The sequence below is a fragment of the Pelophylax lessonae genome (assembly GCF_965119305.1).
Source record: "Pelophylax lessonae genome assembly, chromosome: 2".
NCBI lineage: Eukaryota > Metazoa > Chordata > Amphibia > Anura > Ranidae > Pelophylax > Pelophylax lessonae.
The window spans coordinates 629694236-629709466 of NC_138769.1; the positions used below are offsets into that span (position 1 = coordinate 629694236).

Genomic DNA, 15231 nt, shown 5'->3' on the forward strand with positions numbered 1-15231 from the left:
TTACACATTTTTTTTTGTTTTTACACTTGACAGGTACTGTTGTGGAGGTATCTGGGGGGTTTAAAAGACCCCAAACCCCTCCTCTGAACTTTAAAGTATTCAAAAGAGCCAGGTTTGGCTGTTTTGAATGCTGCCATTTTTGGAATCTGGCTCCGAATACCCAGAAGTGATGTCATCACTTCGGGGTTTTTACATGGAGACCCGATCAGAGCCGAATGCTCTGATCTTCTCTTCGGCGGCCATGCAGATAGGATGACCGGGTTTCCCGGTGGGACGGGAGACCCAGGCGAGCCGCGGAAGGTGGCGGGAGGGGGGGGGGGGCGGGATGGGGGGACGTCCCCTCCTGCTCCTTGTGATGACAGCCAAGCGGCTTTTCAGCCGCATCGGTTGTAATTACAAGACAGCCGACCATCAGCTATGGACGCCGCTGCAGGCATCACTCCGTTACAGCACTTTCCTGAAACATTGGCAATATCGGTAACCTCAGGGGCCGATTCCGATATATCGGGGAAAGTGCAGATCGGCCCCCAATATATCGGCTTTGCCGATAATCAGTCGATCCCTAATTTAAATCCATGGTAAACACGGTCCATGCATTTTTGATGCAGAATATAAAATGCACTGGACTGCATCTGGTGTGAAAAAGCTCTAAAAGTTGACCTTTTCCCTATAAATGCTGTATGTTGAGCTTTTTTTCGAATAACCGCATTGAGTACCAAAACAAAATCAAAGCGGTTGTTTCATTTTCTTCTACAATAGAACAAAAAACAAAGCTAGAAAAATGTTGTTATAAACTGAGGAGTAATGCATTCTATGCATTAAGATAAAAAGCTTTCTGTGTGCAGAAGCTCCCCTCACACTTACCTGAACAATGTCCATGAGTGTCTCAGCTGCTTGAGATTCTCCCTCCTGATTTGATGGGACACAGCAGCGGCGTCATTGGCTGCAACTGCTGTCAATCAAAGTCAGCTAGCCAATCAGGAGAGAGAAGGGGGTGGGGCCAGGCCGGGGCACCGTGTCTGAATGCACACAGGGAGCTGTGACTTGGCTCGGGTGCCTCCATAGCAAGCTGCTTGCTGTGGGGGAACTCAACAGGAGGGAGGGGCCAGGAGCAAAGAAGAGGGAGATCCAGGCTGCTATGTGCAAACTAGTAATCGACCAATATCGTTTTTTTAGTGCCGATACCAATATTTTGGTCATCGGTATCGGCCGATATTTTCAGACATTTAAAATAAATTTTTTTTTTATTTGTCACAGGTACTGTTGTGGATGGATCTGGGGGTCTCAAAGACCCCAAACCCCTCCTCTGCAAGTTTGGCTGTTTTGAATGCTGTCATTTTTTTGAATCTGGCGCCGAATACCCGGAAGGGATGTCATAACATCCCTTCCGGGCTTTTACATGGAGACCCGGTCCGAGCCGAATGCGGCTTTGATCGGGTCTTCTCTTCAGTGGCCATGCAGGTAGGATGCCCGGGTCTCCCAGTGGGACAGGAGACCCGGGCGAGCCGCGGAAGCCGGCAGGAGGGGGGGTTTGTCCCCTCCCGCTCCTTGTAATGACAGCCGAGTAGCTTCTCAGCCACATTGGTTGTCATTACAAAACAGCCGACCGTCGGCTATGGACGCTGGTGCCGGGGCGATGCCTCTAGCTGCAGGCATCACTTCGGTACAGCACTTTCCCAAAATATCGGCAATATCGATAACCTCAGGGGCCAATTCCGATATATCGGGGAAAGTACATATCGGCCCCCAATATATCAGCTTTGCCGATAATCGGTCGATCCCTAGTGCAAACTCACTGCAACAGAGCAGGAAAGTCTAACATGTTTGTTATTTTTATAGGAAAAAAAACAAGACTTTGCAATCACTTTAAATTGACAGGACTAATCTATGTACCACATGAACACACACTGTAGCCAGTCTGTGGGAGCCAGAAAGTATTGTTGGTTGGTAGGAGATCAAATACTTATTTCACTCACTGAACTGTAACTCGGTTTATAACATTTGCATCATGTGTTTTTTCTTTTGGATTTTTGGTTGATATACTCTCTCTATCATTTAAAATACACCTATGATAACAATTATAGACCCTTCAATTCTTTGTAAGTGGGCAAACTTACAAACTCTGCAGGGGATCAAATTATTATTTTCTACACTGTATATATTGTAAGGGGTTAGCTCGGTAGCGGGTGTGGGTGACCCCTTGGGGGGGTTCGTTACACAGAGAGACAGCCGAGGAGTGGTTGAAAACAACGGTCTATGGTTTATTATTTTATTTGGTTTATTCTTCAATTTGCTGGAAACAAGTGCAAGCATTCAAACAGCATAAATCAAACAAACATAAAATAAACCCTGGCCACTTGGGGCGTCTACCTTCACAACACAGGAACCCACCTATGGTGTCTGTCCCAACCTACCGCTGGGCAGACACTGCTGGTCATACAGCAGAAAACCAATAGTCTTTGTTTTCTTTTCACACAGAAAAAGTCCAACACCACCTCACCTTCAGAAGTCTCTCAGCTCACTGCTCTCCTTGACGCGCAAAGCCTCAGGATGCAGCAATCAGTAGTCATCCTCTGGATAACTTATAGAGGCCTTAATTTCCTCATTCTGAATAGCTGCAGCTTTTTTAACGTCCTAAACCTTTCTGGCAACCTCTCGCAGCCGACACCTAATAGTAATTGGTGAATTGTATTGGTGAATTGTCTAAACAAGGCAGAAATGTATTTCCCGTCTGTGACAACACCCACAGATTTACCTGACTTCCTGTCACAATATATATATATATATATATATATATATATATATATATATATATATACACTTTCCATTTTTGCAGGTGGCCAAATCCCTGATCCAGATTGGTGATGATTATCCCACTTCTCTGGCCATCTAAGTCACCCAGTTTGGAATGCTAACTCAGGCAAGAGCCTAGCTGACATGTATAGTCACATAGCCATTCTGATTTTAGCATAACAGTGATAAGACTAGGTATTTTGGGGTCCAAAAAATCATTTTCGATTTTTTACACTGCCTTATCGGCATAAAGGCAATGGTGTGTTTATTTTGGCACTGCATTTAATAGCATAAACTAGAGGCATTATTTTGTATCAGATGAATATGACTATGGTGATTAGTTATAATTGCTTTTGTAGTTTCCCACAATGTGTATTCCTAAATATATAATGCTGCAGTGTAAACAGGAAAGGAAACGTCTCTGGCACCTGACCTTGGGATCTAAACTGCTTTGTGTACACACTGAAAGACAAGGGAACGATAATTACAACTGCAGCTGCTTTCCCATCTAAGGAGCAAACAATGGATACATAAATGTACACTAAAGAATGGAAACACAACTTTGGGATAGATTTATACGATGTTAAAAGGAAACAAGACTTAGCCATAGTACCCTCCAATAAAACAAAGTATATTGTTCTCCAATATAGATTGCCTGTGCCCAGTATACCAACAAATGGCCTGAACAAAGGCATTTACAATTGGTGTTTAACATAATACAATTTTATTTTTAGTAGTTTCAAAGGAAAGTATAGTGCATTCTCATAAACCATGTGTATTTTCTGTGAAGGTATATTTTGAGTTATATGAGTCGTTTTCATGACTTTCACTTTTTTTATAAGATTGCACGTTCATGTTTTTGTTTCTGTATTATACACAATATTACCAAAAGTATTGGAAGGCCTGCCTTTACATGCAAATGAAATCTAATGGCATCCCAGTCTTAGTCCGTAGGGTTCAATATTGAGTTGGCCCACCCTTTGCAGCTATAACATCTTCAACTCTTCTGGGAAGGCTGTCCACAAGGTTTAGGAGTTTGTCTATGGGATTGTTTGACCATTCTTCTAGAAGCACATTTATGAGGTCAGGCACTGATGTTGGACGAGAAAGTCTGGCTCACAGTCTCAGCTCTAATTCATCCCAAAGGTGTTCTGTCTGGTTGAGGTCAGGACTCTGTGCAGGCCAGTCAAGTTTCTCGCTCAACCACGTCTTTATGGACCCTGCTTTGTGCGCTGGTACAAATTATTTGCTGGAGGAGGGATTATAGTGTGGAGTTGTTTTTCAAGGGTTACATAGTTACAAAGTTAGTGAGGTTGAAAAAAGACATCAGTCCATCCAGTTCAACCCATAATGTGTGTGTGTTTGCTGCTAATCGTTCATTATATAATATCCTTTTATGTTGTGGTCTTTAAGGTGCCCATCTAATAGTTTTTTGTAACTATCGATGCTCCCTGCTGATACCACTGCTTGTGGAAGAGAATTCCACACCCTTGCTGCTCTGATTGTAAAGAACCTTTTATGTAGTTTAAGGTTAAACTGTTTTTATTCTAGTTTTAGTGAGTGGCCACGTGTCTTATTGAATTCCCTTTTTCTGAAAAGTTTGTTCCTTTTGCTATGGTCACATGTACAGTATTTGTACATTGATATCATATCCCCTCTCAAGCGTCTCTTCTCCAGAGAGAATAAGTTCAATGCTTGTAGTCTTTCCTCATAGCTGATGTCTTCCATTCCCCTAATTATCTTGTACTCTCTCCAGTTTCAGCACATCCTTTCTGAGGACCGGTGCCCAGAACTTGACGGCATATTCAAGATGTGGCCGGACCAGAGTCTTGTAGAGTGGGAGAATAATCTATTAATTTCTGGAGTGAATCCCCTTTTTATATACATGCCAGTATTCAGTTGGCTTTGCTTGCAGCAGCTTGGCATTGCATGCCACTGCCAAGCCTGTTGTCCACTAGGACCCCCAGGCAGTGGTGGGATTCAGCCGTTTCGCACCGGTTCCATAGAAACGGTTACTCAATTTCTGCAAGTTCGCAGAACCGGCTGTTCCCTCTAAGCTGCGCGCCTGAGCGGACGCGCAGTACAATTGAAGGTCCCGCGCAGCCGCAGACGTGGCAGCCGGGGAGCAGAGCAGTGCGCCCCGAGCCCGCCCATTCTGTGACAATAGCGAATGAAAATTCGCTATTGTCACACGCATCCTCCTCCTGGCCAATCAGGGAGCGGGTCCTCCCGCTTCCTGATTGGCCGAAAGGCAAACCCCGTGCCATTGGCCAAGAAGGCGGGAGGACTGAGGAGACGCGGGGAGCCGGGGACTGAAGAGAAGCTGCCGTGACCGTCCGTGAGGTAAGTGCACGGGTCTCGCAGGGGGAACGCTGGCACTCTCCAATGATTGGGGGCAATGCTGTGACACTCTGCAATGATTGGGGGCAATGCTGTGGCACTCTGCAATGATTGGGGGCAATGCTGTGGTCACTGTGCATTGAAAGGGGGCACGCTGTTCTCTCTGCATTGAAAGGGGGGCACGCTGGTCACTGTGCATTGAAAGGGGGGCACGTAGCGCTGGTCACTGTGCATTGAAAGGGGGGCATGCTGGTCATTGTGCATTGACAGGGGGGCACGCTGGTCACTGTGCATTGAAAGGGGGCACGCTGGTCACTGTGCATTGAAAGGGGGGCACGCTGGTCTCTCTGCATTGAAAGGGGGGCACGCTGGTCACTGTGCATTGAAAGGGGGGCACGCTGGTCACTGTGCATTGAAAGGGGGGCACGCAGCTCTGGTCACTGTGCATTGAAAGGGGGGCATGCTGGTCACTGTGCATTGAAAGGGGGCACGCTGGTCTCTCTGCATTGAAAGGGGGGGCACGCTGGTCACTGTGCATTGAAAGGGGGACACGCAGCGCTGGTCACTGAAAGGTGCATTGAAAGGGGGGCATGCTGGTCACTGTGCATTGAAAGGGGGGCACGCTGGTCACTGTGCGTTGAAAGGGGGCACGCTGGTCACTGTGCATTGAAAGGGGGCACGCTGGTCATTCTGCATTAAAAGGGGGCATGCTGGTCACTGTGCATTGACAGGGTTGTCATGGAAGCCGATCTGTGGGTGCGAGGCACTGGATGTCCGCTGGGGCCTGCCATTCGTCGGGCAGAGACACAGAATGGAGCTCTGGCTATGTAAACAAGGCAGAACTCGATTTGACAAGGGGAGGTGATGGATTTTGTGTCCCTGCAAAGCAAGGAATAAAAGCCATCACTTCCCTTAGTAAAAGCAGCACACCGTTTACACAAAAACACTGGCTAGGCACACAGTTAACCTCTTTGATCACCCTAGTGAGTATATTTAACCCCTTACCAGCCAGTGTCAGTACAGTGACAGTGCACATTTTTTTCACTGATCACTGTATTAGTGTCACTGGTTCCCACAAAGTGTCAAAAGAGTCAACTGTCAGACTGTCTGCCACAATATCGCAGTCCTGCTATAGGTCGCTGAGCGCCCCCATTACTAGTGCAAAAAATAAATAAAATTTCTAGTATCCAGTATACAGTGTATCCAGAAAGTATTCATAGCGCTTCACTTTTTCCACATTTTGTTATGTTACAGCCTTATTCCAAAATGGAATAAATTCATTATTCTCTTCGGTCTATTTTTATTTATATGAGCAAAAAATAAAAAATGCAGTGGTGGTCAAATACCACCAAAAAAAGCTATATTTGTAAGAAAAAAAGGATATAAATATAATTTGGGCACATCGTTGCATGACTGCGCAATTGTCAGTTAAAGTAACGCAGTGCCTTACCGCAAAAAATGACCTGGTCATGATGGCGGGGGGGGGGGGGGTAAATCTTCTGGAAGTCAAGTAGCTTAAGCATAATAACTCTTTAATGACAACAGTAAAATGACTGAAAAAAGGTTTGACATTGCTTTTGAGATTTCATCACCTGTGGCTCGTGGGGATGAGATTTGGAGGTCTTGATTCAAACAAAATCAGTCAGTTGAGGCTTAAGCAATCATAGAGTATCCCTGAACATAGCCAGTTGAAACAGGATAGATAGATCTAAGTAAATTATATGGGTAAGAGTTTGTGAACACCTGAACATCACACTTAAACTTACCACTCAAAAGTACGTGGACACCCCTTTAAACATTGAGTTGAATCCAGCTTCGTAAAGACATGGTTTGAGGAACTCAAGTGACCTGTACAGAACCCTGACTTCACCCTATTAAACACTCTTAAGATGAATTAGAATACCAATTGAAAGTTAAGTTTTGACCTCACAAAAGCTTTTTTGATTGAATGGACACAAATTCTTAAAGGCGCACTCCAAACTCTTGTGGAAAGCCTTCCCAGAAGATTAGAGACCAATTCCATATTAGTGGCCATAGTTTTGGAAAAGGATTTCTAAAAAGTTCATACAGGTGTAATGGTCAGGTGTCCACAAAGTTTTGGTCATATGGTATAGACCTTTGCACATTTAAAACTAATAAGAGAACAGAGAATCAAACCATTGAGCACCAGACACAATCCCGAGGTTATGATTTTTGCCAGAATTTTCACTTCAGCTTCCTGCCTCACAACGGTACAAATGTGTTTTTTTAATCTTGTGGTTTTTCCCAATTAAAGACAAGAGTGTTTTGCTATACATACTGTCAGACACGGTGCTTTCTTCGAAGGCAGGATTATCAAATCCTTGTTCATCTGACCATACAGGAAGCACAGTTGGAGTTGAGTTCCTCTCCAGTAGTGCTGTCCCAGCCTTGTCCACATCTGGAGATACGGTTGTTGGATGATCAATTACAGCTGGGATATTTTCTGCTTCAATGTCTATTTGCAGCTTGCTGGCTCTTCTCTGATCTAACACCTGTCTCCGATGTGAAGCTCCTGGACACCTGGAAGCAGAGGATATCTTTACCATGCAAGTTTGAAATGAATACACCAATGCAATATGAAAAACTGGTACCAGTCACTTGAGTCAGTATGTTTCACAATCAAGATCATTGTTGTTCAATTCAAATGGTGTGAAGATAATACACAGCAAATGTTTCAGACAACTGGTCTACTGCAAACCAGTAAGTGACAGAAACACTGGCCAATAGTGTGTTATAGCTAGGACAGTTCCATCAGCTCAGTTTGCAATTGTCATTTTGTCACAGCAAATCAGTATGGATAAAAAAGGACTTCAATGTCTGGTACGTCTTGGCTTCTAAACACTTTTTATGTGCAGCTGCCATTATACTGCTGGTGGATTTGTGTAGGAAATAGGAGTAAAAAAAGTTTTCCCAATACCTATATGTACTCTGTGCCTCTTTTGATTACTTGAATTGTTTATACACCATATAGACAAAAGTTTGTGGACACCTGACCACATATGGCCAAAATAGGCAGACACCACTCCAAATGATTAAATTCAGCTGTTTGCAGGGAAGGATATTATTAATGCTACAGCATGCAAAGACTGTAGACAATTGTTTGCTTCCAAACTTGTGCCAACACTTTTTTGAAAGGCCATTTTCATTTTCAGCATAACTGAGCTCCTGTACACAAAGCTAGTTCCATAAAGACTTGGCATGCAAAATTTGGTATGAAGGAACTCGAGCGACATGCACAGAATGCTGACCTCAATCCTACTGAAAACCTTCGGTATGAATTAGAACACCAACTTTGAGCAAGGTCTTCTCATACAGCATCAGCGCCTGACCAACCAATGTTATTATGGCTGAATTTGCACATATTCCCACAGACATGTTTCAAAATCTTGTGAAAAGCCTTTTCAGAAGAGTGAAGGCAGTTAAAGTTGTTGTAAAGTCTCGTTTTTTTTTTTTATTAAACATATTTGACTTACTTTCCCTGTGCAGTAGTGGGTTGCACAAAGCAGCCTAGATCCTGCTCTTCTTGGGTCTCTCTTTGGCTCTCCTGGCCCTTCCTCCTTTTGGGTGCCCCTACAGCAAGCAGCTTGCTATGGGGGCGCTTGAGCTTCATTTCTCTTCCCATTGCCTGACTGACTTTGATTGACAGCAGCGGGAGGCAATGGCGCCACACTGCTGTCTCACCCAAAGAGGAGGGGAGTACCGGACAGCTCTTGAAACATCGTTGGATCTAGAGGGGGGTCAGGTAAGTATTAAAGGGGGCTGAGGCACACAGTAGGCTTTTTATCTTAATGCATAGAATGCATTAGGATAAAGAAAACCTTCTGCCTTTACAACCACTTTAACCACTTTACGACCGGCGCACGACGATCTACGTCGGCACTCAGCCCCGGCCAGGCAAACTGACGTAGGCCTACGTCAGCACAATTTGCCGGCCCTGTGCGCGCTCCCGCGCGTCCCCGCCGCCGATGATGACTCGATTGGGTTCAGAACCGATCAGTCATCAGGTCCAGGCCAATCATTTTTGGTCTGGACCTGTTGATCGGTCCTGCCCAATCAGATCATCCTCTAAGCCTGTGAAATGTAAACACAGGCTTAGAGGAGATGTGCCCTCCCCCCACAACGGTCTTTTTGGATCCAGCGTGAGAGGAGAGCACATCTTACTGTGAGTACTGCACCAAGCACACCCACACACAGTTAGATAGGCACATTTCACCCCCGATCGCCCCCCCAATTAACCCCTACAGCACCTGACACAACACACACTATATACAGCATATAGCATATACCTATATACCTGTATAAGTGTGATTTGTGAACAGGTGTAGCCCTTGCGACCCCCCCTTTTCCACTCAAATTACCCCCCACCCCCCCCTAATAAAGATTTAACCCACTGATCCCCCCTGAACCCCCCCTGATCACCGCCGTTAACCCCTACACCCTCTGTCACATCAGCACTAATACAAACGCAATATACGGTGTTATTGTATTTTTGTATTAGTGTCATTGTGATCAGAATTAGCGCAGGCGACTAAGTTTCTGTCCCAAGAAGGTTTAGGGTCCCCGCCACCCGCCCAATAAAGATTTAAGCCCCTGACCCCCCCCTGATCACCCCTACACCCCCTGCCATAACACACACCGTATACAGTATATAGCATTTTGCTATATACCCGTATAAGTGTGATTTGTGGTCAGGTCTAGCGCTTGCGACCCCCCTTTTTCCACTTGAATTACCCGCCACCCCCCCCTAATAAAGATTTAAGCCCCTGATCCCACCTGATCCCCCCCTGATCACCGCTAGTTAACCCCTACACCCTCTGTCACATCAGCACTAATACAAACGTAATATACTGTGTTTTTGTATTTTTGTATTAGTGTCATTGTGATCAGAATTAGCGCAGGCGACTAAGTTTGTGTCCCAAGCAGGTTTAGGGTCCCCCCCACCCGCCCAATAAAGATTTAATCCCCTGATCCCCTCCTGATCACCCCTACACCCCCTGCCACAACGCACACTGTATACAGTATATAGCATTTTCTATATACCCGTATAAGTGTGACTTGTGACCAGGTTTAGCGCTTGCCACCGTTCCTTTTATCCTTAGGATACCCGCCAGTCCCTTCCAATAAAGATTTAAACCCCTGATCCCCCCCTGATCACATCCCGTTAACCCCTACACCCTCTGTCACATTAGCACTAATACACACATAATATACTGTTTTTACTGTATTTTGTATTGGTGTCATTGTGACTTGAGGTTGCGCTAGCTAGCTAGTTTCTTTCCCAAAGGAGGTTTAGGGTCCCCGCCACCCCCCCCAGATCCCCAGCGCATAGTTTAGAAGTAACCCCTTGATTGCCACACACGCACGCACGCACGCACGCACGCACCTACACTTCCATTTCTAGTATAGTGTTTGAACATATCAATATCTGATCTGATCAGAACTATACTAGCGCCCCCATAGTTTAGGGTTCCCAAAACGCGGTGTTTGCACGATCAGTACTGATTCCGGCCAGCACCTGCGTTTAACCCTTTCACCCAGGCAAGTGTAGTAATCAATAGATTACTGTCACTTGCAAAAAAACACAAGACACAAAACCGCTGTGTTAGCAGAGTCAGGCCTGATCCCTGCTAGCATTAGCAGTTTTTTTTGTAGCGCTTGAAATAATCTTCGACAACCAGGTGCTTTTATTACCTGTGAGTCGCATCACTGTACGAGTAAATTTAGTTACCAAAATGACCAAACGTTCGTACAGGGATGAAGAGCTTCTCAGTTATATGCTGACCGAGTCATCTGATAGCGAAGGGGAAGCTACAATGACCGAATTAGTGTCAGTATATGAACCTGATGACGGCAGCGGCTCCCTGACAGATAGCTCCGACGACAGATGGGTCCCTGTTAGACCCAGGCGTACCCGACCCCATTCTGAAGTTGTTGTGATGCAGGAATCGCAGGGTGCTCGTATGGAGCAGAGTGTGGGTACTAGTGCCGCTCATCCTTCTGGCGACCTGGCAAGCGCCAGCGGCCTAGTACAACCTGGACCTAGTACAACCAGCACTGCAGTAAGACCTAGTGACGTGGCGAGTCCCCTAAGTGCAGTTGAAGCTGGTGCGGTGGCTAGCACAAGTAGTGGCCCGCAGCCACCGCGTATTCGAAGACAGGCCCGTAGAGCCCATAGTGCCCTCCCTGATGCGCTGGCATTTCCTAATTGGCAACCCACTGATACTACAGCGCCAGTACTTCCCCCATTCACCGCCCAACCTGGAATCCACGTGGAGACAGCTGGTTTTACGCCCCTGAACTTTTTTGAGCTGTTCTTCACGGAAGATCTTTACAGATCTATTGTGGATCAATCAAATTTATATGCACAACAGTTCATCGCCGCCAACCCAAATTCACACCTTGCCAGACAATTCGGCTGGAAACCTATAACGGTTTCCGAATTTAAGATCTTTCTGGGCCTTTCCCTCCACATGGGCATAACTAAACAGAGTGAATTGCGGCTATATTGGTCCACTAGCCCAGTTCACCATATGCGCATGTACTCTGCCTCTATGTCCAGGACGAGATACGAGCAAATTCTGCGATTTATGCATTTCAGCGACAATGAACTCTGTCGTCCTCGGGGAGACCCTGCATACGATCGGCTCCACAAAATTCGGCCCCTCATAGACCACTTCAATCAGCGGTTTGCAGCCTTGTTTACCCCCGAACAAGTTGTCTGCGTTGACGAGTCCCTGATTAAATTTACTGGCCGCCTTGCTATGAAACAGTACCTCCCCAGCAAGCGTGCCAAGTACGGGGTCAAACTGTATAAATTGTGTGACAGGGCCACAGGCTATACAGTTAGTTTCCGGGTCTATGAGGGAAAAGATAGCTGTGTGGAGCCCCCCAACTGCCCAGACTACATAGGGAGCAGCGGTAAGATCGTTTGGGACTTGGTGTCACCCTTATCCGGAAAGGGGTACCATTTGTACGTGGACAACTTTTATACAAGCGTGCCACTATTTAGTCACCTTCTTGATTTACAAATTGGCGCATGTGGCACCGTGCGACCTAATCGCCGGGGCTTCCCCCAACGGCTTGTAGATTCCCGTCTTAGTCGGGGGGCGAGAGCCTGCTTGAAAACGGACAAATTACTTGCGGTGAAGTGGAAGGATACACGGGATGTTTATGTTCTGTCCTCCCTTCACCCAGACACGACGATCCAAATTCCTACGGCAACTGGCGTTGTGGAGAAACCCCTCTGTGTCCACGAATATAACCTTAACATGGGAGGGGTGGACCTTAACGACCAGCTTTTGGCGCCGTATTTAGTTGCCCGTAAAGCCAGACGCTGGTACAAAAAAGTGTCTGTTTACCTATACCAATTGGCTATGCTGAACGCCTTTGTCCTATACAGGGCGTCAGGACGAACTGGATCTTTCCGGGAATTCCAGGAAGAGATCATCCTTGCCTACCTGTACCCAGGAGGCATGCCTGCCCAACTTCCCCTTCCAGATGCAGTGAGCCGGCTGCATGAGAGGCATTTTTCACATGTCCTCCCGAGTACCCCTACCCAAAGATGGCCCCAAAGAAGATGTCGTGTCTGTAGCAAGCGCGGATTTAGGCGTGACACCCGTTATTATTGTCCCAAATGTCCTGACCAACCTGGTCTCTGCATCGGGGAATGTTTCGAGCGCTACCATACACTAGTGGATTATTAGCGTAGGGTACAGCACGACACAGTGTAGGGCACATAAACACAGGGTCTCGAAGGATGTTGGATGTCCATCGACATTTTGAGAGACCCAAGCTGGAAGAGAAGATCGCAGATGATCGCAGTCCCTCCCAAATCAAGAAGTAAAGGAACAGTTAGAAAGAAAAATAAAAGGATCCAAAAACTGTTGTGGTGTCAGTAATTTTATATGTCCTTCTACTCCTTCCTACTATACTTTTTTTCAATGTCCTTTGTTTGTTTTTTCATTCTTTTGTGACCTGTTTCTCTTGCAGGTCCCTCGTCGGCTACCACGCATTGATTTTATATATTCTGACACAAACAGCGTTTGCGCTCAGCATATATGGATACCTTTGCTGATAGCAGCTGTGGTGATTTTCTGATTTCAGCACTGCAGTTAAAATCCTATTTTGGTATACGTGGATAGCGCCGTGTATACCCATCATTAAATTCAGTGGGTGGTTGTTTGGGCGGTTAATGATGAAGATCCAAAAACTGTTGTTGTCAGTCATTTTATATGTCCTTCTACTCCTTCCTACTATACTTTTTTTCAATGTCCTTTGTTTGTTTTTTCATTCTTTTGTGACCTGTTTCTCTTGCAGGTCCCTCGTCGGCTACCACGCATTGATTTTATATATTCTGACACAAACAGCGTTTGCGCTCAGCATATATGGATACCTTTGCTGATAGCAGCTGTGGTGATTTTCTGATTTCAGCACTGCAGTTAAAATCCTATTTTGGTATACGTGGATAGTGTCGTGTATACCCATCATTAAATTCAGTGGGTGGTTGTTTGGGCGGTTAATGATGAGTAATACTACGCATTATTCCTGTGCTGATTTCTGATAGGTTCTCTTTTTTTCCGTTCAGCCCACAGGCTGCATGAAAAAAAAAAAAACCTATATGCCAAACAAGGACCAGCAATGTACTGGTACGTTGCTGGACTTTGAGTGGTTATACCAGGATGATGCCTGCAGATTTAGGCATCATCTTGGTATCGTTTTTTACAGCCAGCGGTCGGCTTACATGTAAAAGCAATTCTAGCAGGTAATTGGCCTCTAGACTGCTTTTACATGCAGTGGGAGGGGCCTCCCCCCCCCCACCGCCGCCTTCCGCAGCCTTCCATGGTTTTTCTCTGGCTCTCCTGTCCCACCGGTTAACCCGAGAGTGCAGCCGGTGGTTCAATTATCTAACCATAGAGCTAATTGGAGATGAGAATGGCTCCAATCATCTCTATGGCCTAAGATGCCGGAGGCTACGAGCATTTTATGACTTCTGTTTCGCCAGAAATAAACAGGGCCATTGGGAAATTGGGAAAGTATTTTATCACACCAATTTTGGTGTGGTCAGATGCGTTAAGGTCAGAGGAGAGATCTAGAGTCTAAAAGACCCCAATTTTTTTTAAAAAGAGTACCTGTCACTACAGATTGCTATCATAGGGGATATTTAAATTCACTATGATAACAATAAAAATGATTTAAAAAAAAAAAAAATTAAAGGAAAGGTGTCAAAATAACATAAAAAAGCAAAAGAAAAAAGAAAAAAAAAAAAAAAAAATTGAGCCCCCCCCCTTACCCCCGATGCTTGCGCGCAATGGCGCACGCAAGCGGTGGTCTAGTGTCATATGTAAACCACAATTGCAGCATGCATGTGAGGTATCGCCGCGATCGCCAGATCGAGTGCAGTAATTCTTGCAGTAGACCTCCTCTGTAAGTCTAAAGTGGTAACCTGTAGAGACTTTTAAAGGTTTTCAAAAATGTACATACGTTTTTGTCGCTGCGCAGGCATGCGCAATTTTTAAAGCATGTCATGTTAGGTGTCTATGAACTCGGCATAAGATCATCTTTTAAATTTTACCAAAAAAATTGGAATTATATAGTGTATTTGTGCAATAAATTGCGTTTGGAAAATCTGTGCGCAAATACCGTGTGACAAAAAAATTTGCAACATCCACCATTTTATTCTATAGGGCCTCTGCTTTAAAAAAATATATAATGTTTGGGGGTTCAAAGTAATTTTCTAGTAAAAAAAAAATATTTTTTCATGTAAACAAAAAGGCACAGAAAAGGCTTGGTTTTCAAGTGGTTAGAAGAGTGGGTGATGTGTGGATAAGATTGAGTATAAAATGCCGGAACTGTTCAAACACCCCCCTAATGACCCCTTTTTGAAAAGTAGACACCCAAAGCTTTTTTCTGAGAGGCATGGTGAGTCCATGGAGTATTTTATATTTTGCCACAAGTTTCGGGAAAATTATTATTTTTTTTTTTGTTGTTTTTTTACAGAAAGTTGTCACTAAATGATATATTGCTCATGCATGCCATGGGAATATGTGAAATGACACCCCAAAATACATTCTTTTGCTT

General features: G+C 45.1%; 1 protein-coding gene across 3 annotated transcripts in view; it reads right to left on the reverse strand.

The window, feature by feature from the left end:
- The window catches only part of LNX2 (ligand of numb-protein X 2), a 225137-nt gene that overhangs the window by 50094 nt on the left and 159812 nt on the right, over positions 1-15231 (reverse strand). For all 3 annotated transcript variants that reach the window (XM_082248497.1, XM_082248498.1, XM_082248496.1), the window contains exon 3: positions 7433-7674. In XM_082248497.1, the coding sequence (XP_082104623.1) occupies positions 7433-7674 (242 nt within the window). The remainder of the gene's footprint in view (positions 1-7432; positions 7675-15231) is intronic.